At 33.8% G+C, this 26,304-nt stretch overlaps 1 protein-coding gene across 3 annotated transcripts in view; it reads left to right on the forward strand.

Moving 5' to 3' along the window:
• The window catches only part of KIF20B (kinesin family member 20B), a 76,491-nt gene that overhangs the window by 21,069 nt on the left and 29,118 nt on the right, over window positions 1-26,304 (forward strand). For 2 of the 3 annotated variants that reach the window (XM_021699976.2, XM_044916547.1), the window contains 9 exons: window positions 588-878; window positions 5,699-5,838; window positions 6,582-6,720; window positions 7,640-7,868; window positions 8,798-8,850; window positions 10,847-10,966; window positions 14,834-14,987; window positions 18,409-19,645; window positions 19,984-20,122. In XM_021699976.2, coding sequence (XP_021555651.1) covers window positions 588-878; window positions 5,699-5,838; window positions 6,582-6,720; window positions 7,640-7,868; window positions 8,798-8,850; window positions 10,847-10,966; window positions 14,834-14,987; window positions 18,409-19,645; window positions 19,984-20,122 — 2,502 coding nt within the window. The remainder of the gene's footprint in view (window positions 1-587; window positions 879-5,698; window positions 5,839-6,581; window positions 6,721-7,639; window positions 7,869-8,797; window positions 8,851-10,846; window positions 10,967-14,833; window positions 14,988-18,408; window positions 19,646-19,983; window positions 20,123-26,304) is intronic. The other variant, XM_044916546.1, reaches the window with a different exon arrangement.

Below are 26,304 nucleotides of genomic sequence, written 5' to 3' on the forward strand. Positions count from 1 at the left end.
CTCTTATTAGAATATGAACCATTTTTTTCTCAGCATAGCTAATACATTTTGCACTTACAACTGTAAACCTAGGAAATAATTGAAAATTAAAAATGTAAATGTTTGACCAAGTAAGAGGACATGTGACAAGATTGAAAGTTTCCCCTGGTATTATTTTTTTTTTTAAGATTTATTTATTTATTTTAGAGAATGAGCGAGAGGAGAGAGAGAAAGAAAGCATGGGAGGGGGAGGAGCAGAGAGAGAGGGAGAGAGAAACCCAAGCAGACTCCAAGCTGAGTGTGGAGCCCAACATAGGGCTCTATCCCACAACCCCTGAGCTGAAACCAGGAGTCAGATGCTCAACCAACCGAGCCACCCAGGCGCCCCCAAATTACGAGTATTCTTGTAATGAATTGTCTGCTTTGCCACCCATCTAGTTTACTTAGTGGCTAATCAGGAAGCCCTTCTGCTAGGAGTCCTTATATGTTTGTTTGCACAGGTCTTTTTTAAACACTAGAATTGTCATTTGACTTAAATTTACGAAGTTATTTTTTAGTTGACAGTTTTTCCTTTTCTGTTTTAAAAGTCACATTGGATATTTTAACAGGTTTGTGTTCCAGACATTTTAAATTCTTCTCAGGAGAAATCATTTGGACCTGCCAAGTCTTCTCAAGATGTATTATTAGACATTAATAATTCAGTTAATAAAATACTAAATGTAAAAAGATCCACAATTTCATGGGAAAGTGGTCTGGAAGACGTGGTGGAAGATGAAGATCTAATTGAGGATCTAGAAAAAGGTGAAGAAAACCAAAGTGTGGAAACTGAACTTAGTGATGAAGATCTAGATAAAACATTGGAGGAAGATAAGGCTTTCATTAGCCACGAGGAGAAGAGAGTATGTATTAAGAACTCGTACTTCTAAGCTTGGCTTATTATTATTGTGAAGTTAGGGTTAACAATACTTAAGGCTCCTTGTCTTCCAATTTTTTTTCAACAATATGCTAAAATTTTTTATATATCTCAACTTTATATTTTGAAAGAAAAAATTTTTTTAAGATTTTATTTTTAAGTAATCTCTACAACCAATGTGGGGCTTGAACTCACAACTCCAAGATCAAGAGTTGCACACTGTACCAACTGAGCCAGCCAGGCGCCCTTATAATTTGAAAAATTTTAAACCCATAGAAAGACTAGTACAATGAAAACCCATTGGATTTGTCAATTAACACTTTACCATGTTTAATTCCTTATGCATATGTGAATACAGTTTTTTTTGCATGTACCATTTGAAAACAAGGTATAGACATAATGAATGATACCTTACAACTAACTACTTTAGCATGTTTCCTAATACTGTAGACCTATTCCTTATGATCACAAGACCATTTTCATACCTAAGCAATTTAACATTGATAGAATAATATAATCTGTTACACTGTCCATATTGAGATTTCTTCAGTGATCCCAGTATGTTCTTTATGGCCACTTTGTTTTTGATCTACAACCAAAGTTAAAAAGTTGCTTTTGATTGTCATGTTTCTTATGTTTCTTTAGTTATTTGTAATCTAACAAAGATATTTTTGAGAAGTTGAGGCTAGTTGTCTTATAGAATACCTCCAATCTGGATTTCTCTGATTTTTCTTCATGATTCAGGTATTACACTATTATATAAGTCAAGTTGTGAATTTCCTGTTGCATCCTATCTGGACACACATGATGTCTGATTTCCCCATTCTTGGTAATGCTAAGTTTTGCTTATTTGGTTAAGGTATTGTGTTTCAGATCTCTTTTCATTTTAAAAGTATATCACCTGTGGCATGATACTTTGAGACCATGTGAATATCTTGTCCTGCAGTATGCTTTCACTCAATGATTTTGGCATACTCCACCAAACTTAGTTTGCAGTCTTAAGTACAAGCACTCAAAATAGCCACCCAGAACCAATTATTCTTTCTTCAAAACCAGGAATTGGTTAGTCATATTTATGGTAAGTAAGTAAGATTGAACAGTGGTAATTTTAGCCTCTGTCCAAATACAGTTCACACATTTATTTACATTGTGTTAATCCTGAGATTTAGCTCATGTTCACATTACTGGTTCCCCTCATCAACTGGCCATAACTACATCTATCTATATGGAGTCTTCTTACCATTGGCCTAGAACACTGGTAACCTTGTGCTCATGGGTGTGCTTTAATGGTGTTGACAAATCTCACATCCTAGTACCCTTGGACTGTAGAAGTCCAAGTAGATGGATGATGTATTGGGTTAAATATTCTCATTTTAATAATTTACTTCATTGTCCCTGAAAACCATCATTACACCTGTATTGTTTGGAAATGAGAATGAAAGCTTCAGATGCTAGTCCCAATTTATCTGGTTACTATGTGATGGGATCTTGCTTACCATGGACCTCTGTGGTGTAATACTTTACCTCAGTGACAAAAGGAGTGATCAGTAGTCCTATTTTAGTTTGTATTGATCTTCTCAAAGCTGAAGTTCATATATAATGTTGGATTAAAGTTGAAATGTTAATAAAATTTCTGAATTTACCAGAGAAAAATAATGTTACAATTTATAATTGATAACATAGTATAAGTGCATGTCTTCCTATAACACTGATAAAATAAAAATTTCATCAAAGTGTATTATAATATTTAACTTTTAAAAATGAAATTGATTAGACTGCTTCCTTTGTATTATTAGCATTTTTAAAAATTTTATTTTTTAAATATTTTATTTATTTATTTGACAGAAAGACACAGCGAGAGAGGGAACACAAGCAGGGGGAGTGGGAGAGGGAGAAGCAAGGCTTCCCGCTGAGCAGGGAGCCCGATGTGGGACTCGATCCCAGGACCCTGGGATCATGACCTGAGCCGAAGGCAGACGCTTAACGACTGAGCCACCCAGGCGCCCCTATATTATTAGCATTTTAATTGGCATTAAAAATCATTATGAGATACATTGATATTAGCATATTAATACTTAGGGTTCATTTAGCTAGGAAGACCAGATTTTTTTTTTTAGCAAAAACTTCCATCGTATGCTAACAATGATAAAAAATGAATTGTTGACGGTTATTAAGATAAACCAGTTTCCCAAGCTATTCCCACATTTGTGTAGATTTCTCTAGGTCTCCCACATTTCTTCTATAATCATTACAGTTTATTTTTTTAAATTTAAATTCAATTAATTAACATACAGTGTATTATTTCAGGGGTAGAGTTCAGTGATTTCATCAGTCTTCTATAATACCCAGTGTTCATTACATCACATGCCTTCCTTAATGTCCATCATCCAGTTACCTCCCCCTCCCCAGCAACACTGTTTGTTTCCTATGTTGAAGAGTCTTATGGTTTGTCTCCCTCTCTGATTTCATCTTGTTTTATTTTTCCCTCCCTTCCCCTATGATATTCTGTTTTGTTTCTTAAATTCCACATGAGTGAGATCATATGATGATTGTCTTTCTCTGATTGACTTATTTCACTTAGCATAATACCACATCGTTGCAAATGGCAAGATTTCATTTTTTTGATGGCTAAGTAGTATTACCTTGTATATGCATACACCACATCTTTATCCATTCATCCCTTGATGGACATCTGGGCTCTTTCCATAGTTTGGCTATTGTGGACATTGCTGCTGTAAACAGGGGCGCCTGGGTGGCTCTGTCAGTTAAGCTTCTTGACTCTTGATCTCAGCTCAGGTCTCATTACAGCTTATTGTTAGTTAGTTTGTTTTTTAAAGATTTTATTTATTTATTTGACAGAGAGACAGCGAGAAAGGGAACACAAGCAGGGGGAGTGGGAGAGGGAGAAGCAGGCTTCCCCGCGGAGCAGGGAGCCTTATGCGGGGCTCGATCCCAGGACCCTGGGACCATGACCTGAGCCGAAGGCAGACACTTAACAACCGAGCCACCAGGTGCCCCTACAGCTTATTGTTTTAAACATTGGGAAAATGTGGTTATCTGAAATTATAAAAGTGTTAGTTAATCATGGTAGAGTTTGGAAAAAGAAAAAGGGCAATAAATTAAATATAAAGATCTCTTTACATACCACTCATGTTAATGGATTTTTACTGTACATTACTCTTCTGTATCCTGATTTTCTTCACTTAAAAGTAAATTTGCAGAGTATGAATTATTTATACAAGTCATCATTGTTCATTACAGTAGGTTACTGTGTGATTGTACCATAATTGAACCAATCTTTTATGTTTGACTTTTGAATTAGGTTTCACTTTTCCTTAATTAAATATAACCGCTACCACAAAACAATACTCTGATAACCATTCTCACAGCCAAACACTGGGTCCTGTTATATAAGTATTTCCTCAGTATAGGTTCTTTGTTGTTGTTTTTGTTATGTTAATCACCATACATTACATCATTAGTTTTTGATGAGTGTTCCATGATTCATTGTTTGCGTATAACACCCAGTGCTCCATTCAGTACGTGCCCTCTTTAATACCCATCACCAGGCTAACCCATCCCCCCACCCCCTTCCCCTCTAGAACCCTCAGTTTATTTCCCAGAGTCCATCCTCTCTCATGGTTCATCTCCCCTTCTGATTTCCCCCCCTTCATTTTTCCCTTCCTACTATCTTCTTTTTTTCTTTTTAACATATAATGTATGATTTGTTTCAGAGGTACAGGTCTGTGATTCAACAGTCTTACACAATTCACAGCGCTCACCATAGCACATACCCTCCCCAATGTCTATCACCCAGTCACCGCATCCCTCCCACCCTCCACCACTCCAGCAACCCTCAGTTTGTTTCCTGAGATTAAGAATTCCTCATATTAGTGAGGTCATATGATACATGTCTTTCTCTGATTGACTTATTTCGCTCAGCATAGGTTCTTAAGAGAATTTCAAAGTCAGGATATCTATAGAAAATATTTTCAGATATAAAATTGAGACACTGAAAGATCTGTAGCTTTGAGAGAATTTATTGGTTAATTTATTTTTGAGAAACTTTAAGTAGAAACCTTAAGGAATATAAGGCTATTATCTGATGCTATAATTTATTTTATTGTAGATCTATATTGGCCATGTCAAGTGTTAATTGCTTTATTTATTCATTGTCCATATTATATGATTATGCTTTTTCCAAGGTCTTGGAGTTGTTGCTCACATTTGGATAGTTATAAAAGCCAAAAAAATAAATAAATAAAAAAATAAAAGCCAAATAAGATAAGTTTATGTAACATCTCTTTTTTCCATTTTGGAAAGTGTTTGGGGGTTCTTAGTAACTACTCTGTAACACTTATTAGGCTTTAGATCTTGACTAATTTAAAATCCAACCTTTAGCACTTTCCACAGACCTGGTCTTTACTTTCTTCACCTATGAAGTATAGATGGCTGCTACCAAGCTTACAGAGGTTGTGTGGATTGAAAGGCATCAAATATGAACTCTCCAGAGTAGTTCCTGGTAGATAATAGATTTTCAGATTTTTTCTTCTTTTTCCTTTCTTCGTGTAGTCATACAGTAATACATTTGAGTTACTGTGAGTGTATTTTTAAAATGCGGAGAGGCCCACCTCATATTTCAGATTAATGAATTTCTGCAATACATAGTTTTCAGTGAGAATATTATCATTAAAAGGATGCATAATTAATAATTATAGTCGAGTAAATGAAGAGTTATTTTTGAATGCTCAGACTGTAGGATTTCTTTTGGGATATATTCTTAGGATTTTAATATTTATGTTTTAGAAACTGTTGGATTTAATCGAAGACTTGAAAAAAAAACTGATAAATGAAAGAAAAGAAAAGTTAACATTGGAATTTAAAATTCGTGATGAAGTTACACAGGAGTTTACTCAGTATTTAGCTCAACGGGAAGCTGACTTTAAGTAAGTTATTTCTTTTATGTCCTAGTAGAAATTGAGAATTTTATTTGTTCAGAATTCTTAAAAGTTACTTACTTATATTAAGTGGCTTCTGAATTCTGACCTTTCTACGGGCTTGAAAGTAACTTGCTGATCCTCAGAGTGATTCAGAGTTGTACATGAATGATTTAAAATCTGCTTTTAATTTATAATGTACTTAATCTTAGAAATTTATTTTTGTTATTTTATTTATTTTTTTTCATCATGATAAGTGTACTCTTTAATCCCCATCACCCATATGACCCCATCCCCCCACACACTTCCCCTCTGGTAACCATCAGTTTGTTCTCTGCTTAAGAGTCTGTTTCTTGGTTTGTCTCTCTTTATTCCCTTTGCTCATTTGTTTTGTTTCTTAAATTCCACATACGAGTGAGATCATATGGTATTTGTCTTTCTTTGACTTATTTTGCTTAGCATTATAATCCCTAGCTCCATCCATGTTGTTGTAAATGGCAATATTTCATTTCTTTTTATGGTTGAATAATATTCCATTGTGTATATATTTATATATACACACACACATGTATATATACACACAAACATCTTTATGCATTTGTCTGTTGATGGACACTTGGGCTGCTTCTGTAGTTTGGCTATTGTAAATAATGCTGCAGTATACATAGGGGTGCATGTATCCTTAGTCTTGGAAATGAAAAAAAAACACAAAGTGTTGCTTTTTCTTAATGGGATTAATTTGTGTTATGAAGGGAAACTCTCCTTCAGGAACGAGAGATACTTGAGGAAAATGCTGAATGTCGTTTGGCTATCTTCAAGGATTTGGTTGGTAAATGTGACACTCAAGAAGAACCAGTGAATGAAGATTGTGCCATGAAAGTTGAAACCAAAGTATGTTAACTGAAATGTTAGGTAGTGATGTTTTTGGTGCCAGCATGTAGTGTACCACATCAATAATGAAAAAACATTAACATACTTTAGAATTAAACAACTTACTATGTAGCTTTATTAAGCATGCTTTGCTAGGAATTTAAGCACAATTAGTTTAAATATAGGTATTAGAGTAGAAAAAATTATGTGTTATGTTTATATCTCATTTTGGTGTTGCTTTTGAGTCATTGTATTGATTATAGGTAGATAGGTTCCTTCTAGTCTGATTATGGGATGCCTCTCTTGGATTTGTGTTAAACAGTTTCAAAGGGACCTAAGAGTCCCGTATACTGCTCTGATTAAAGCAAAAGCATTATATGTAAAAAGGATTGCTCTTGTTGGCTGACTGACCATTCCCCGCTGTTGAGGAAACATTATCCTTTTCTGCTGCTTCCACTGAAATTGATATCTTTTGGGGGTTGTTTGATTTTGTTTTGCTTTTTTAATTACTCAGTTTAGGGGCCTGGGATGGTGATGTCCTGGCTCTTGCTGTCAAATCATCTTTATGTGTCCCAGACATGGTTTGGCTCTTGGACTGAGTTGTGATAATGGAGGTTTGTTTCCTCAGCTGTCCCAACAGAGACTTAGGAGACATATAAGTGAAAGTGTACCTGAACTGATGTCATAATTGTTCTATAGTGACTTACAGCTTATGACTTTTTTTTAAATGGAACTATGTCTCACATTCTGTAAAACAGAAAATGAGTAATGGAACATACCTTTTTTATAATTGGAGATACTTTAATATACTTTATTGAAAAACATTTTAAGTTGTGGATTTTTTGCTACATGTTCTTAAAACTGTCTAAATCAGATAGTACCACATTGTAAGAGTGAAAGCCACTGTTAACATTAGGCATGTGGTTTTTGCTATTTTTAGGAAGCACATAATTATGTAGGAATTGAAGATATTATTGAATCTCTTCAAGATGATGTCACTGATATTAAGAAACAGGCTGAAATTGCTCACTTATATATTGCATCTCTTGCTGACCCCCAGGAAGCTATTGCTTGTTTAGAAATAAAGTTTAATCAAGTTAAAGCTGAATTAGCTAAAACCAAAGAAGAATTAATCAAAACCCAGGAAGAATTAAAAAAGAGAGAAAATGGTAAGTAGATGTATTTTATCCATATTTAGATGTTACAAATGCATAAAAAGATAGTTGGTGAGTATAAGAGATTATGCAGCTTATTTACCGTAGTGACAGGAAGATTCTTTGATCTAGGTAACATATTTAAAATTTAACATTTTAGTGACTTTATAGTAATTTACTATTAAAAAATTTTTTTGCCTTCATTTACTTTCAGACTAATATTAGTAGAAAATAGACTTCTCAAAAAAAAACAAAAACAAAAACAAAAAAACCCAAACCAAAGAACAACCACCACCAAACTAAGCATTAGTTTTATCAGCAAATTAAGAAATCTTACAGAAAATTGTAATGCTGTGAATTTTATTCTTCTGTATTTTTTATGAATTGTCATAGTGTAGTAGATTCTGCTCTGAGCTTGTAAGTTTGGGATAAAGTGACTCCTATGGAGTGGTCTTAAGTTTGTTGGTGCTTCATTCCAGCTCAGAGCTATATATGTGTGTGTATGTGTGTGTATATATGTATATATATATATATATATATGTTTAATTTATATATATTTATAATGTCCTATCTGGTTTTTAAAAGTGTTAGGTGAAATATTCTGCCCTTTTCTGTGTGAAGCAAAATGGGTAGAAAATAGCAGGTAAGAGGTATCTCTTCATAATTAAGTGGACTAGAAAGGTACTATTTTCCTCTCTTCTCTGAAATTATACCAGAAATTTTTTTACAATTTAGTGTATGTCATTCATTTTTACCCTGCATGGGATGTTGACTGTGGCTTTTTCAGAAACATTGCCCTCTGGGGGTAGAATTAGTATCTGAATGCCGTGTGCTTCTACTGCTGTCAAAATCATTTTTCCCAAATGTAACACGTTTCATGATTATTCAGTGATATATTTTTTTAGATGCTTAGTTATTTATTTTCAATATTCTTATTTTTTCAGAATCAGAAATTAATTTAAATTCATTGGTTCAAGAGCTTGAGAAATCTAATAAGGTAATACTTCAAGTTTTATTTTGTCTTGATAAGGAACTTAATAATTAAGCAATTGAAGGAACATGAATTATGACAAGGTACATTTATTTTAAAAATAATTTTAAAAAAAGTAATAAATGAATTGATAAAAAATTGAAAATTGTAAGTTTTCAGTGATAGCCACTGGAAAGTTTCTTCAGTCTTTCCAGAAGATATTTATTTATATATAGGGAACATACACATCTTTTAAAAAGTTTACACACATTAGGAGCGCTTGGATAGCTTAGATGGTTAAGTGTCTGACTCTCGATTTCGGCTCAGGTCTTGATTTCAGGGTCGTGAGTTTAAGTCTTGCGTTGGGCTCCATGCTGGGCATAGAACCTACTTAAAAAAAGGTTTACACATGGTAATTAACATAACATAATAATAAAAATATATATATATAATAATAAAAAAATAAAGGTTTACACAAATGGGATTAGTTAGTTTTGTGTCTTGTTTTCTTCCCTCAAAAGATGTCTTGGAGGTAATTCTACATTAGCACATAGAGATGTGTGTTATTCTTTCACTAGGTGAATAGTGTTGATTGATGCATTTAAATGGTATTTATTTCATCTAAAATTACTTTTAAAATATGGGACATGGCTTGAGCAATGTGCAGCATTGAATTCTGAAGATCTTTGGCACTTTGATCAGATAATTTATTCCAAATGCTTATAGATGGATTTGACATTGATAGGTTTAAATATGAAATTATAAATATACGTGGAGGTAAAGTGAATTTAGAACTCTAAACTTGCTATTTTTTCTGACCTTCTCTGGCATGGGTCTTCTTCTTCTTCTTCTTCTTCATTTTTTTTATGGATTTTTATTTATTTATTTGACAGAGAGAGAGAGCACAAGCAGGGTGAGCAGGAGAGGGAGAAGCAGGCTTCCTGCTGAGCAGGGAGCCTGATGTGGGGCTCGCTCCCAGGACCCTGGGATCATGACCTGAGCCGAAGGCAGACGCTTAACGACTGAGCCACCCAGGTGCCCCTGGCATGGGTCTTCTTACATCAGTTTACATTTATACTTCTCAAGAGCTAAATATTTTAAGATATGACAGACATAAGTCAAGATCTTTGGTGTCTAATATCTAGCATTTAAAGAAGTAACCAAAATAATGTACTTAGCAGAAGACATTACAGCTACTGTTAAGACAATTCCTAATCTTTTCCTTTATTTTTTTCTAGTTATAAAAATAGTAGATGCTAGCTATAAAAATTCAGTTATATTAAGCTATGTAAAATAGAAGATTAAAAAGCCCCCCATAATCTTCCTCCTGAATAAAAATAAGAGAAAACCAAGTTGGTTGGTAGCTTTTTTTTAGAACTTTACCTTATACATATTTGTTTATTTGAAAGATTTTATTTATTTATTTAAGAGACAGAGAGAGTGCACACGAGCAGGGGCGAGGGCAGAGGGAGAAGGAGAATCTCAAGCAGACTCCCCACTGAGTGCAGAACCTACCACAGGGCTCAATCCCAGGATGCTGAGATCATGACCTGAGCTGAAATCGAGAGTCGGATGCTTAACTGACTGAGCCACCCAGGCACCCCATATGTATTTATTTTTATAGAACACTTAACTATGTACTCTCTAAAATGCTTTACATATATTAACTCATTTAGATCTCAGAACAACTTTATGATGTAGAAACTGTTATTATTTTTTATTTTTACAGAGACATAAAGTAACTTGCCCAGGGTCGTACAACTAGAGGGTGGAAGAGTTAGGATTTGGACCTGGACAGTCTGATTCCAGATTCCTCTTACCCAATATACTATATTGCTTTTCTTCCCTTTATTTAAATAAACATACGTTATTTTTTAAACAAAAATAAGGTCATACTATGCATACTTACAGGTATTTTTATTTAGTCTTAAAATTTGAAGGAATTCTAAAATTGCATCAGACTTGCATTTTATCTATCCTAAAATATATTTATTAAACATTGCTATTTTTCTTCTTTCCAAAGAAAATACTTATGCAGAATCAAAGAATTCAAGAGTTGGTAGATATAATTGATCAAAAAGAGGATACAATCAACAAATTTCAGAACCTAAAATTTCATACAGAAAACATATTTGCAAGCATTGTAAGAATTTAACTTTGTCTGCCTTACAAATTACATTAAAAAGTCTATGTTTTAGTTCAAAATAAAATAATTTAAAATAGCTTATATAGCTAAGATTAATTTACTAAGAATGTTGAATTGTTTATTTTGGTGTTGAATTTAGTTTACCTTTGTGCAAATCTGAGTTTTTGAGAACTTGCAAGAGGGCATTTGACCTCTTTGAACATAATACCCCACAAACTGCTGGCAATGCTTTACATACATGAGAGAGAAGAATATGTAGCTCTTGGAAGTCTAAGCCTTAGCTAGTTGTAAGGGGAGCTCTGGGGCAAAAGGAACTTAATGTGCTCAGATATCTGCAGGTCATAAGGATTTCTGTCTCTATCTCTATCACTGTACCTATCTGTATTTCTGTGTCTCTGTATAGAAGTATAAATGAAATTCAGTGGAGTTAGGGTTTTTTTTTGTTAGAGGCTTACTTTTATTAAATGCATTTTTTGCTAATGTTCATATGCTTAATGGCAAGGATATTTTATTTTAAAAATTGCATCATGTACTGTGCCATGTAAAGTGTTTAAGGGTTTTAGAAGTACAAGTTTCGGTCATTTCATATTTAGTTTAGGAAAATCAGCCTGTCTTTTAATCCTTTTTTTTTTAAACAATGGTTTTGGTTTTCCTTTATGTTTTTTATTGTAAACTCCAAAGATTATTGTTTGAATTAATAAAGCAGAATATACAGACATAATAGGCTGAGTAAACTAATAACTAAACCTCTCTGCTTTATTTGAAGGTACTTTTGTATGTCTTTTCTCTGACCAGATGAGACAAGATTGGTATCTTGTAAAAAGTGACTGTTAACTATCCTTTCTATCTTGACAGTCAAAGTCCAGTATCCACCAATATTCTCTGAAGCATCTCAGCATTAGGTGGGCTTTTGATACTACAGGGGTAAATAAGAAGCATCTAGAAGAGTAGCTTACCTTCTGTCTAATCTCGGGTAGCAGACCTCTATTTTGGTATTCTTTAGATGCATTATTCGGTCTATCTGACTTTTTTTTGTACCCAAACTGGGAGAGACACCCTTGTAATAAGGAGAAGAGCAAGGATAAGAAGCATAAAATGATTTGTTTCAGTAAAAAACACTTGTTGAATGTCTACTTTGTGCCAGGAACTGTGTCAGATTTTGAGAATTATTTAGATGAATAAAAACTAGTCCCCTTAATGACTCCTCAGTAAGGGAGAGAACATGTAAACATAATGAAATGTGCAGTGGTAGTAAATATATACAAGAAGCTGAGAATAGGTGGAGGTTTAGGGAATACTTTCTGGAGATGAAAATGATTAAGTTGAGCCATGAAAGGTGATTAAAATTTAGCCAGTTGAGGGGCGGCTGGTGGCTCAGTCATTAAGTGTTTGCCATTGGCTCAGGTCATGATCCCAGGGTCCTGGACCGAGCCCGCATCGGGCTCCCTGCTCTACGGGAAGCCTGCTTCTTCCTCTTCCACTCCCCCTGCTTGTGTTCCCTCTCTGGCTGTCTCTCTCTCTCTGTCAAGTAAATAAATAAAATCTTAAAAAAAAGTTTAGCCAGTTGAAAGTAGGGGGAAGGGACATTCCATAGCTGTGAGGGACAAGGAAATTGGACTGGCCTTCCAGGTATAAGATTCAGCATGCACAAAGTCATGGAAATGAGAAGGCTTTCAGTCAGTGTAGGAAAGCACAAGCATTGTTCAAGAGAAAGTTTGAAGCAAGGAAAGGTGAGAAGTGAGGCTGGGAGCGGTGGGTTGGGGTAAGGTGGTTGAAGTCCTTAAATTCTGCATTAAAGAGTTTGGGTTTTATTCTGTAGGCACTGAGAAGTCATTAATTTTAAAGAGAGGAGTAGCAAAATTGATTTTTTATTTTGAGTGATGTATTTGGAAATTTGGAGGATGGGATTGAGATGGAGTTAGACTGGAGGCATAGAGACCAGAAAAGCCTCTTGGAAGAGTCAGGTGATAGTTGATGACGACTTTGATTAAGGGTAGTTGGATAGTGGTGGTAGAGATTAAGAAGAGGATATTGACTGGTGAATTAAGGGGTGGTAAGACCTTTTGGGATTCGGGGCTTGAATTTTTACAGTATGAATTGCTGGGCTTTCAGACTCTTAGCACTTTTGTTGGGCTATTCAGCAAATGCTTTTGGTCTGATCACTTGATTTGGATTGTAAGTCTTGTTTGGTTTGGTGAAGGAAAATAAAAATAAGAAAAAAAAAGCCAGAGACATCACTCTGGCAACTACATCTTCGAAGAAAATTGTTGGAAATTTACGTTGGAATTATATTTATTTCTGTAGTATGTTTATATACCACAGTGTGTTAGTCATGTTTAAGTAATAGTAAAAAAGCAATTCAAATTAGCAATGTTCCTAATTTAATAGTCCTTGCCTGTAAATAGACTTTTTAGATAGGTTCTAGATTCTGTTACCAATTAGGTTTAAACAGTATATGAAATTGTTCACATAAATACATAAACAAATGTAAATTGTTTGGAAGTTTGCAACTTAACCTGATGATTAACTGTTGATCACTGTTCCAAAGCTTGTCTTGAAAACAGACTTCTTAATGATAAAAAAGTGTATTTTGAATGATGGTTCTTAATCATTTTTCCAACCATACATACTCTCTAGGGTAGAAAAGATTCCTTTCAGTAACAGTTGTGGAGGATAGATTTTTTTTTTGATGAAGTTGTATAATTTGAAGGAGGGAAAAAATGATCAGATCATTTTGAGAGGTCTAAGAGTGAGGGAAGAGACAACTTGAACCTCTCATGGAGTATTTGAAAACTCTTAGCCTCTGTCAGAGGTGTGATCTGTCTATTCTGGGATTTTATTTCTCAGTGACACCAGGGGACTAATTGTGAGAGTGGAAGTTTTTCATCATGACATCCTTTGTTTAGGGATATCTAAAAACACTGCTTAAAAAAAAACTCATTATGATTTAAAAAAGGCATCTCATCGATATCTCCTGAATAAAATGTTTGATTTTATGATAGAAAATGGCATTTTGTTTTTTTCATACACTTTTTTTTAGCCCTAAAATGGATTGCTACCAGCAGAAAGGATTTAAGTAATCTTTGCCTTTTAAAAAAATCCCTGGCTTTACTATACTTTTGATTACTTTATAGACTTGTCCTTAACTGCTGAGTTTCACCCTCCCTCTTTCTGGATAACAGTATATAGTATCTTTTTTTTCTGCTAGCCTTTTAGGAGGCATAGTATTTGCCTTAAAAAATAAAAATCTAAGTGATTTTTATTGTTAGGTAAACTAGGAGCTCAGTTTTAAGGCTGTATGTAGACTGTATATTTTTAAGTATACATAGGCTATAAGTTAAGGCCAAAACTATTTTTCTGGGAGTTGTTAAAAGTATAAAAAAAATGCTGCTTATCTTTGAGAGGCTTTGGTAACAAAACAATTTTTGAGTTTCTAGAGTGGGATCTCAAGATTTTAAGTTCAAGTATCTATAAGAAACAATTTTGTCAATTTTGTATTTTTCTTTACAAAGCACATTTTGAATGTGACTGAGGGGTAAGTGTTCTAGGGTTCTCCAGTTATCCTCAAACTAGTCTCTAGCCCATTAATGATGAATTTGTTTTTAGGTATCAGGGTAAAACTATATGCTTAACTGACTTTAAGATAAGTGTTTTTGTTGTCCTTACTGAATGTACAAGTTAGTTAATATTACTCACTTGCCAGAGCCATCAGTTATTTTAGGGCGAGACTTAAGAAATAACTTAGAAAATGTTTCAACAAATTTGAAAATAAAATTTTCATGTTACACTACTGAAACATAATTTATATAGCTTTCACATTTCTTGTAGCTTTGTATATGTGAACTAATCTTTATTTTATTTTAGGATAAGGCTGGTACATTTTCTTTAATAATAAACAATAAATTGGTTTCTAATGAAACCGTTAAAGTGCCTGAGGATGACAAAACCAAAACTGATTTGGGAAGAAAAAGAATAAATAAAAATGAACTTCAACTAGAAGAGCCACCAGCAAAGAAAGGTACTACTTCACTTGCCATCAGGAGGGCTTTAAGAAAGTTAATTCCTAAACCAGTAATGGGAAAAGTTGCAAATAGAAAATTTACTTATCTAAGGAGAAAACCTGAGGAAATGTACATGTCACTGATTTTATGCTAACATGTGTAGACTGCCTGGCAGATGGGTGTATGTATTTACAGCTATCTTTTATTTTAGTAAAATATTTTTAGATACTGTGTTTTTATCATGTTTTGCATGCATATGATTCTTTTTACTTCTGTGCTTATGGTAGTTAAAACATCACTTCTATTTTCGTAATTATAGTATCTTTTTGTGCCAAAAATCTCCCCACATTCTCTATTCCTTCTATAAAAGGACATCTGCCAGTAAGACTTTGAGCTGAACATTACAAAAGACATATGTGCTCAAGTTATTGTATTTACTATGGAATTACTCAAAAAGTAGGTACATGTTACTATATAGTACATGTCCCTATTTATGTGGAAGAATAAATCAACTTTTATGTTCTCTCTAAGTTATTTGTTATTTCTTTTAGAAAACTGTTGTAGTATGATACTGGGAGTAGGGCTTTCTAAGAGAAGGTTTAGAAACATTAGCTTTAGGAAGCTGACTAGCTGTTTCACCCTGAGAAAAAATGGGTAAGTTAAGTCTTAACTTTTGTTATTAGTAAAGCAAAATAAGTACTACCTGCCTCCTGAGGTTGTCAGGGATAAAAACAATGGGGTAATACACCAACGTAATAAACACCTCATCGAGCCTCAGTAAAATGAGTGTTTTCAGAAGTAGATGCCTTAGAGGATAATATAACCTTAGATATATAGTTTATGGGATGTACAGAGCTTGTGTGAGCTAATAGATTGAGACTAATATGCATATGCCTTCTGTTATCCATTGCTACTGGGAGGACAACTTTGCTATGATTTTTTATAATATTGTTCCTTTCTCCCTTTCACTTTGGTCAGTGCCATAGAATAATTGAGAATGTAGGACTGGTAGGTCACTAGGAAGTAGACGTGGCCAGGAACAAGTGAAACACGCAGTGGGACTAATCCTAAAGGTAACCCATTCAACAACCCATAGTTGTTAGCTATAAATAATTTTGATGCAGGTAGATTTAAGTAAGTTTAGGTAACATGACAAGTCACAACCACTTTGACTATTTCTCAATTATTTGTGTTATTAGAGACTATAGGGATTACATAAGGTATCCTATGAAAATCTTAAGCTATAACCACCCTCCTCTCCTTTGCCTCATACTAAAAAGTCTCTAGAGTAAAATATGTGACTCCTGTAACCACCAGGGTAAGATCAGGGGTTGATAGTTTCGTGGGATGCTTGTGTTCTCTTCCTAAAAGGGAATGCAAAACCATTTCCCCATGAAAGTGAATTTGCTTGTTTGAGGTCATTGTACCTGTACTTTGGGAAAGCTGGTAGCCATGTAAACAGTACAAGAAATCAGGCTTCAAAAAGCAGTAAAAGAGACAAACCAGAGACATGATACAGTCTGCTTACTTGTGATTTTTCAATCAAAACTGTAATGGTTATAACAAAACAGAAGCAGTAGAAGTATAGGTTGAACGTAGTACACTGAATTAAAAAGTTAACTGCATTCTTGTTGTTTATGTTTAGTTTTTATAAGTTAACAGTAGATATTTAAGAGTTTTCCCATCTCTATCACTGGACTAATACTTTAATTTTTTCCTGATAAGGCTGTCCTAAATATGTTCTATAAATCTTTTGATACAAAACATTTAAAGTTTTCTGAAAGAATAGTATGATTATCTGAAAAAAAATTAGGTACAAAACAAATTAGTTTGATTTACCTTATTATGTAATTATCCTAGTTCTTGAAATATAGTAAAATTAAAAGAAGAACATTACTTGATCACAAAAATTTTATTGAGCTTTCTGTATTCACTTCAGGGTTTAGGGACTATATCCATATGGTATGCATGACTCAAATCTCTTGACTCAGGATAAATAGGATCTATTTGTGAGTTCTGAATTTCTGATTGTTGTCGTTTTAAACTTGCTTAGATCCCATCTCTCCTGATGAATGGTTCAGACAATTTTATAACTTGTTTTTTTAAAGAGTAAGATTCTTTTTTAAAAAACCATTTCTAAGTTATGAAAAAAATCCATCCTCATTTAGTTTTCCTAATTAGTCATTTCCACTGATGAAGTCATAGGTATAAAAATAGCATCATAAGTAGAGAATTACATTAAATGGAAAGTAGAACAGAAGTCTGAACCAGTGGAGAAGACGGGGTCATTCCACTTTGGGATGGCTTGCCACAACTTTGTAAGATGGTAGGAGACAATCTAATGGAAGAATGATATATTGGTTGAAGATTATTAAAAAAAAATCCTTAAGGGTGGGTGGGCAAGTTTGTTGTAAAAAAAAAAAGGGTAAATCTTTAAGATTCCAGAGTAGCTGGAATCCTTAGAATAAATTACCAATCTTAAGGCAGTAAATTGGGAAAATGTAACTACAAACCTAAGAAAAGCTTCAAAAATACACTCATCAGCTTTGAAGAAAGTGAGGCTCTACAATAAGGGTAATGCCATGTTTTCCCCACACTCTTTGAAGCAGAGGAGACAATGTAAGTTACAGATAATAAAACCTTGTTCATTGAGCTTTTAAAATTAGTCTGTATTAAAGAAAAGAGATTTTGGGATTGCACAATTAAAGCTGTCCAGGAGCATCTAGACAGTTGGGTGAAGGAAACGAATATGGATTGTATTTGAAAAATGAAAACTAATAAAGCTTGTTTTTGCATAAATACTTTGGAAACTGAGATAGGTGATAATATTTTTGTTTTCCATTTGAGGAAGTGGTCATAGGGTTAAGGAGTTTGACAGTTATGTAGCTAGTGATGGGCGAGGCTGCATGAGAGTTCCCAGAATTTCAACCATTTTCCCCTAATTTTAGCTATGAAATTATAAGGTACTCAGTTTTCAAGTCATTCATTTAGTAGATCTGTAATATAATTGTGCTTTAAAATTATCTTTAGGATTTGGAATGTCTACCTTGGGGTGTCTCATGTGATTCGGAACTTCCCTCTGTCCCATATTATAATGGTAACAAAGATTTGTAGTAGATAATTCAAAGACTATTGAAAGTTATAAAAAGAAAATAGAAACAACTGATAATCCTACACGGGTAGTTATTGTCAATTTTGGTGTACTTCCTTTGCTAACTCTTTCTGCATTGATTGAAGGAACTATGGTTTTTACACAAATGGGCAAATATAGGTGTATGTTTTGCAACCTGTTTTTTCTTTTTCACTCAGTGGCTTATTTTTGTTTTCATTAAAAGTTTGCTTCCATGTTTTTTTTTATGTTTAAATAGGGGCTTATATGGTAACTTTTTAGTTTTATTAAGGTTTACCAGATTAATAACAATTTTCTTATTTTTAAAGGACCTATACATGCTAGTCCAACTAAAACTGAAGATGAAAAGAAAAGTGAAGAAATGCAAAAGAGCATTTCAGAAGATGAGGGAGGCATTAGAATTTTACAAGAAAATAGTGAAGAGCTGAAAACATGTTTACTTACTACCGAAAATGAACTTAAAAATGAAAAGGAAGAAAAAGCAGAATTAAATAAAAAGATTGTTAGTTTGCAGCAGGAACTTTCTTTTTCTGAAAAAAAGAGTTTTACTTTAAGTATAGAGGTCCAACAAATTCAGTCAAATTATGATAATGCAATTTCTGAATTACATGTGCAGAGAAGTATCAATCAAGAACAGGAGGAAAAGATTGTGAAATTGTCAAAGGAAATAGAAACTGCTAGGAACAACATCGCAAATAATGTTTCACAAATAAAATTAATGCAAGCAAAAATAGATGAACTACGAACGCTTGAATCAGTTTCTCAGATCTCAGACATAGATTTACTCAGTCTCAGGGATCTGTCAAGTGCTCAAGAGGATAATTTGCCGAATACCCAGTTACACCTTTTAGAGAATGGTAATTTGGTAAGTAAGCAGGTAAAAGAATATCATACTCAAGAACTCAGTAGGGAAGGTTCTTTCCACTCTAGTATTGAAGCCATTTGGGAAGAATGTAAGGAAATTGTAAAGGCCTCTTCCAAAAAAAGTCATCAGATCCAGGAACTAGAACAACAAATTGAAAAGTTACAGGCAGAATTAAAAGGTTGTATGGATGAAAACAATAGACTAAAAACAGAGGAAAAGGAGAATAAAAATCAAGGTGACCTACTAAAAGAAAAAGAAAATCTTATACAGCAGCTGAAACAAGAATTGCAAGAAAAAAACATTTCTCTTGATGTTCAAGTACAACATGTAGTTGAAGGGAAGAGAGCACTTTCAGAACTTACACAAGATGTTACTTGCTATAAGATGAAAATAAAGGAACTTGAAGCAATCTTAGAAACTCAAAAAGATGAATGCAGTCATTCAGCCAAATTAGAACAAGAACTTTTGGAAAAGGGATCTATCATCTTAAAGCTAGAAAGGAATCTGAAGGAATTTCAAGCAAATCTTCAGGATTCTATCAAAAACACCGAAGACTTAAGTGTAAGGGAAGTCAAATTGAAAGAAGAAATCTCACAATTAACAAGAAATTTGCAAGATGCAAAGCATTCACTTCAGTTAAAGGAAGAAGAAAAGGAAAGCAACTGGCAAAAAGCAGAAAAGTAAGATAAATGTTATTAAAATATTTTAAAATGTGCAAAGGGTTTATTTTATTGGTTTTCCTCTATGTAGCTTTTAAATAATTTAGGTGGGTATAACTTAATCTAGTATAGCATGTTTGAAGAGTAAAGAACTTGAACTTAGTTCAGGTAAACCTTTGGAACCAAAAGTTATATGCAAAAATCTGTTTATAAAATCACATGAAATTCTCTCTGAAGGACTCATTGATTGGACATTCCAAGTTTGTGAAAATTTAGAATTTTGTAGGTTGTTACTAGCTCACATGTACGATCCTGTGGTTTGTGGTGTGTCACTATAGAAAAATGATTTGTGTTCTTAGGTTGAAAGAGGAGCTATCTGCAAGCTATGCTCTTACACAAAATCTGAAAGCAGATCTTCACAGGAAGGAAGAAGATTATGCTGAGCTGAAAGAGAAACTCACTGATGCCAAAAAACAGATTGAGCAAGTACAGAAAGAGGTAGGTTATTTGAAAGTTGCATGGCCAATTTAAATAACAAAGATTATTTTCATTATAGAGCACATTTTTTAGACACTAATTTTAGAATTAAACAGAACACTTATCAACTCCATAATTTTCTTTAAATGATGAGAACACTTATTTCACAAAAGAAATAAAGCTTAAAGTGACGAATGTCCAACATTAAGAAAAATATGTGGGGGAGGTTGGGGGGGGGGGGGGATGGGGAAAACAGGTGATGGGGATTAAGAGCACACTTATGAGCACTGAGTAATGTATAGAATTGTTGAATCATTGAAACTAATAGAACACTTAACTATGCTGGAATTAAAATTAAAAAAACTTAATAAATTTCAAAAAAAAAAGAAAAAAAATCTGCCTCATGTACTCATGTAGTAGTAGAATCTTTTTTTTTTTCTGTTAAGGACTTCCAAGTTCAGTTCCCCCCAAAAAGTAAAAAGCAAACTTTTGTTTGCAGATAATATTCATGAGCATATGCAGTATAGTTGTTACAAGTTTTTTATCATAGTTTAGTTTTAAAATAGGAAATACAATCACTGATTCTAAATACAAAATATACAAAAGTATATACAGTGGGAAAACAACTCCCTCCCAACCCCCCCCAGTCATCAACTTTCTCTTCAAGGCATCAAACAACACCACTTTCTTTCTCTTTACTTCTTTCTATCCTTTTTTTCTCTTCCTGTAAAAAAATGAAAACATCCTATAAACACTGTTGTGGATCTTATTTTTTCACTTAATAGTGCATCTTGGCTGTCATATCAGGGTAATGTAATTATTTTATGACTACAAAATGTATTTACCATTAGTTAATTGGTGCTGGATTGTTGGACAATACAGATTATTTCATCTTCTTCTGATTGAGCTTATGCAGCAAAGTCATTTGAACACTTACAAGTCATTCTATAAGTAGAATTTATGGGTCACTGGTTTGTACATTGTAATTTTGTTATTTATTATGCTCTTAATGCCAATTTATAAGCCAGAAGTAATAATTGAGAATAAGAGTATTTTTTCTACCCTTATCCACAAAGTAGTATTTTATCATACCTTTTGATATTTGACAGATAAAGAGTATATATCTTGGGGCGCCTGGGTGGCTCAGTCAGTTAAGCATCTGCCTTCGGCTTGGGTGGTGATCCCGGGTCCCTGGGATCGAGCCCTTTGTCAGGCTTCCTGTCCTGTGGGGGGGGCTTGCTTCTCCCTCTCCATCTGCCTGCAGGTCCCCTTGCTTGTGCTCTCTCTGTCAAATAAATAAAATCTTAAAAAAAAAGAGTATATATCTCACTATAATTCTAATTTGCATTTTTCTAATTATGAGTGAGAATCTTTTTGTGTAAAAGCCATTTGTATTTTTTTTTTCTGTGAGCTGTGTATTCATATCTTTGGCTTTTTTAATTTGGGTTATTGATTTTTGTTCTGTTTTTAAATTATTTTTGCTTTATAGGAGCTTATTACATATCCAGGAAATTAGGCTTTTTAAGAGTGTGAATTGTAGACCCCTTCCCCTCATTGCTGTTTTCCTTGATAAGGTTCTTTTTTGTTTAGAGCAGATTTTGATTTTCATGAATTTAAGTTTATTAATTTTTCTACTATGACTTCTTTTTTTTTTTTTTTTAAAGATTTTATTTATTTATTTGAGAGAGAGAGAATGAGAGACAGAGCATGAGAGGGAGGAGGGTCAGAGGGTGAAGCAGACTCCCTGCTCAGCGGGGAGCCTGCTTCTCCCTCTGCCTGCCACCCCCCCTGCTTGTGCACACGCTCACTCTCTCTCTGACAAATAAATAAATAAAATCTTAAAAAAACAAAAAAACTGAAAGTTTTATTTTCTATTTTATTTTTATTAAAAAATGAGTTTTAAGGAATTATTTTTTATTATTACTTTAAGTTAATTAAAAAGAATTCTTAAATGTGTAAGGTCTGAAGAAATTGATATAGCAAATGTTTGTGGGTCCCATCCCTATAGCTTTCCTACCTCCATAGAAGTTATTACATTGAATGTTTTGTGTGTATCTTTCTCTTACCTTCTAAAAATATAATTTAAAATCATATCTTTTTTTTACTTCTGAACAGCATATTGTATTTTTCTGAGGCTTTTTATTTTTCACATATTCCTGAAATTCATTTATGTATAGTTGTAATAATCACTTTCAATGCTGTATCGTACAACCTTGTGTGACATTTTGCTATTTATTTATCCATTTGCCTGTTGGCCAGTTAGATTTTTTTTTTTTTCTTTTTTTGCTCTTAGAAACAGCATTCCTCTCCTATACATGCCTGTGGGTATACTTGTGCAAGAGTTTATATTCCAGGGGGTGGAATTGTTAAATCAGAGGATGTGAAGGGGTATCTCATTGTCGCTTGAAATTGCATTCCTCTGATACTAATGAAGTACAGCATCTATTCACGTTCTTATTGGCTATTTGTCTATTCTGGTTTCCACTCTATGAAATCATTTGTTCATATTTTCTTTCTTTTAAGATTTTATTTATTCATTAGAGAGAGAGAGAGAGAGCACAAGCAGGGGGAGAGGCAGCGAAGGAGAAGCAGACTGCTTGCTGATCTGGGAGCCCAACTTGGGGCTTGATCCCAGGACCTGGAGATCATGACCTGAGCCGAAGGCAGACGCTTAACCATCTGAGCCACCCAGGCACCCCCATATTTTCTTTTAATTGTGCTAGCCTTTATTTTTATTTTAAAGATTTTATTTATTTCACAGAGAGAGAGCACAAGCGGAGGGGGGGAGGAGGAGCAGAGGGAGAGGGAGAAGCAGACTCCCCACTGAGGAGGGAGCCAGATGTGGGGCTCCATTCCAGGACCCTGGGATCATGACCTGAGCCAGAGGCAGACGCTTAACCAACTGAGCCACCCAGGTGCCCCTAGGATTTCTTTATTCTTGATTCTGATTCTTTGTCAGTTAAATATGTTACAAATATCTTTTGGTTTGTCTGTTGTCTTTTGATGTTTGAAATTATTTTATTTTATTTTTTTAAGATTTTATTTATTTGAAACAGAGAGTGCATGCACGAGCAAAAGCAGCAGAAGGGGCAGAGGGAGAGGGAGAAGTAGAGTCCCCACTGAGCAGGGAGCCCAATGTGGGGCTTGATCCCAGGACCCTGGGATCATGACCTGAGCTGAAGGCAGACGCTTAACCGACTGAGCCACCCAGGCATCCCAGCATTAATGTAAATTAGAAAAAGTTAATGAGTATGAACTTTCTGATTAAATAATATTTCATGACTGTTAGGCCTGTATAGTAAAGAAAAGGAAGGGGAAAGAAGCTCTTGCTGTGGACCTAGTACCCCTCTGCATTTTTTTTTGTGAGTAGAGGTTCTTCTTTTTCCCGGCCAGCACTGTGATGCCTGGAAGCTTTGGCTTGAGTTCTGTTGCTTCATTTATAGTGATTTGTAGAGATGTGTAAATTGTATTTCTCAATTGCTTTATTGATGCAATTTATAAAGTTCTCAGATTCATCGTCAGTATATTTAGCAGGATTTTGATTTAAGTACAGGATTAAGAACTAAGCTTTTATGATAATATGGGAAAATGCTTGTCTTATAATGTTAAATAATAGAAGGTGGACCCAATGTTACATACCATCAACCCTTGAACAAGACGGTTTGAACTGTGCAGATCCACTTTCTCTTTTCTCTAACTCACTTTAAGAATGCACTATATAATACATATAGCATAGAAAATATGTGTTAATTGACTGATTATGTTATTGGTAAGGCATCTGGTCAACAGTGGGCTATTAGTTAGGGTTTTGGGGAGTCAAAAGTAATTTGTGAATTTTTGATTGCACAGGGGATCTGCACCCCTAACCTCCACTTTCAAGGGTCAAGTGTTTATAGTAAGATTAAAACTTCGTGAACAGTTTGCATTAAAATATAGACTGCAAGGAAATATATAAAAATATTGTTATATGTTTTGATTAATTTGGGTAATGGCATAGGTAGCTTTTTGAAATTCAAGCTCTGCTTGGTGATTTATTGATTTCTTATAATGAGTATGTATTCACTATAATAAGGGAAATAAAACAAAGGTTTCAGTCAGTGGAGGAAAAATACAAACAATACCATCATAGGTAAAATACAAAAACCTATGTTGTTTCTTATAATTATATACAGAAAGTTTCCAGGTCATGTGATAAATATTTCAGTACTAGATTAGATTAGAAATGTAAGACAGTAAAGATGACCTAAACTATAATTAGTTCTAGAAAAATTCTTAGTCAAATCAGTTAGTGCAAAGCAATGTGGCATAATTTGGGAAAGTACGTGTTTGTCACTCAAAAGATTTGGATTCTTTACTTTCTAGGCATGTAACTTCCTGGTTTAAGATACTATTTCTGAGCACCATGATTATCAGTAAGCATTTCAAGCATGGTATAATTGACTTTGATTCACATGGAACCAATTACTTAAATAATAGCTCTTTTTTCCAATTAAATAATAGCTCCTTTTTCTAATTAAAAACTTTTTATTGTATCTATTATTTGAAATATTTTTTAACAAATGAAGATACAAATGAAGGCCTTCCCAATCATTTCTCTTTTCTTTTTAAATATAACCACTCTTGACAGTGTTCTTTTAGATCACTTTTAGATCACTAAAGCACACTTTTTTTATTTTTTAAAAATTTTAAAATATTTTATTTGAGATAGTGAGCAATATAGAGAGCATGAGCAGGGAGGAGGGGCACAGGAGAGGGAGAAGCAGACTCCCTGCTGAGCATGGAGCCTGATGCGGGGCTCCATTTCAGGACCCTGGGATCATGACCTGAGCTGAAGGCAGATGCTGAACTGACTGAGCCACCCAGCACCCTAAAACACATTTTTAGATCACGAAAATATAAGTATGTACAGTATTTAGATACATATATTATGTTGTATTTAACAAAGTATATTAAATTTATATGTTATATATCTAATTAGATACGTATGTTGTATTTAACAATATATGTAAATACTGTATGTACTTATGTTTTTATAAATGGGATCATTTGTATAGAAATACTGCTTTTTAATTCTATTTTTGAGATTTTTTTCATGCCACTTTTTATAGGGGTATCTCTTTAAGTTATGTTACTATTATTCTAATTATGGTTCTAAAGTGTTTTCTCTTTTTCAAAATAATGTGTAATGTCAATGCTAATACTAATAATAATAATAGCAGCTTATTCTGAGTCAGTTATGCTGAGTTTACATATAACATCTCATCTAATTCTCAGACAAATAGTAGGGGTAGGCACTGTTTTTAACTATGTATTGAAAGGTATAACTTGTCCAAGTTCACTTAGCTAGTAAAGGTAGAGCCAGGTTGGAAACTGAGGTGGTCCTTCTGTGCATGTTGGTGCAACACATGGTCTTTGCTTATTATTGCCTGACAGTTTATAGCTGTAAAATTGATAAGATTGGTGTTTATTACTACAAGTCCCACATTTTTTAAAAAAAATAAACACAAATATTCCTTATGTATGATTGTAAAGGAAATATGTATTGTAGTAAATTTGGAACATTCAGAAAGTCTAAAAAGGAATGTAAAAATTCCCTGAAACCAAACCACTCAGAGCTACTATTACTATGTATATTTCCATGCTTTTTATGAAGAACTTTTTTCAATTAATTTCCTTCATTTTATGAAATCTCTAGGATTGATGTGATAGAAATTGGCATAAAGATGTTCGTAGATTATCTTTTTTTTTTTGACTAAGATTTACATACTAGTTCATAGTGCTTTTGATTTCTCTAACAAGTTTGTAGAACTAGGTTACCAGTAACATCAAAAAATCAATTGACTTTCACATACATGGATAACTTTTGATCTTGTAGCTGTTCCATTTTCATCCTGTGTGGGCCATTATTAGCTTTTAAAGTATTTCTTGTATTACTGGATCACGTTACTCAATAACCCTTGGAAATCTGAGCCAGTATTTTCCTCTTAGAGTATCTTTATTGATTTCTCTGTGATAATGGTTTTGCTCTTGCAAGGTGCTGTGTTCTTTTTGGAGAGCACTTACAGAGTTTGAGATTCTTAAAATATTGTGAGAAGAAAGTGATCTTTTCATATGCATTCTCCTTTAGTGTTTTAAGAAATTTCTTGATAATTTGAAGCCTTATCATATAGTATGTTATATCTATAATTTTCTATTTTCTTTTT

The sequence above is a fragment of the Neomonachus schauinslandi genome, chromosome 6, assembly GCF_002201575.2.
Source record: "Neomonachus schauinslandi chromosome 6, ASM220157v2, whole genome shotgun sequence".
Classification (NCBI taxonomy): domain Eukaryota; kingdom Metazoa; phylum Chordata; class Mammalia; order Carnivora; family Phocidae; genus Neomonachus; species Neomonachus schauinslandi.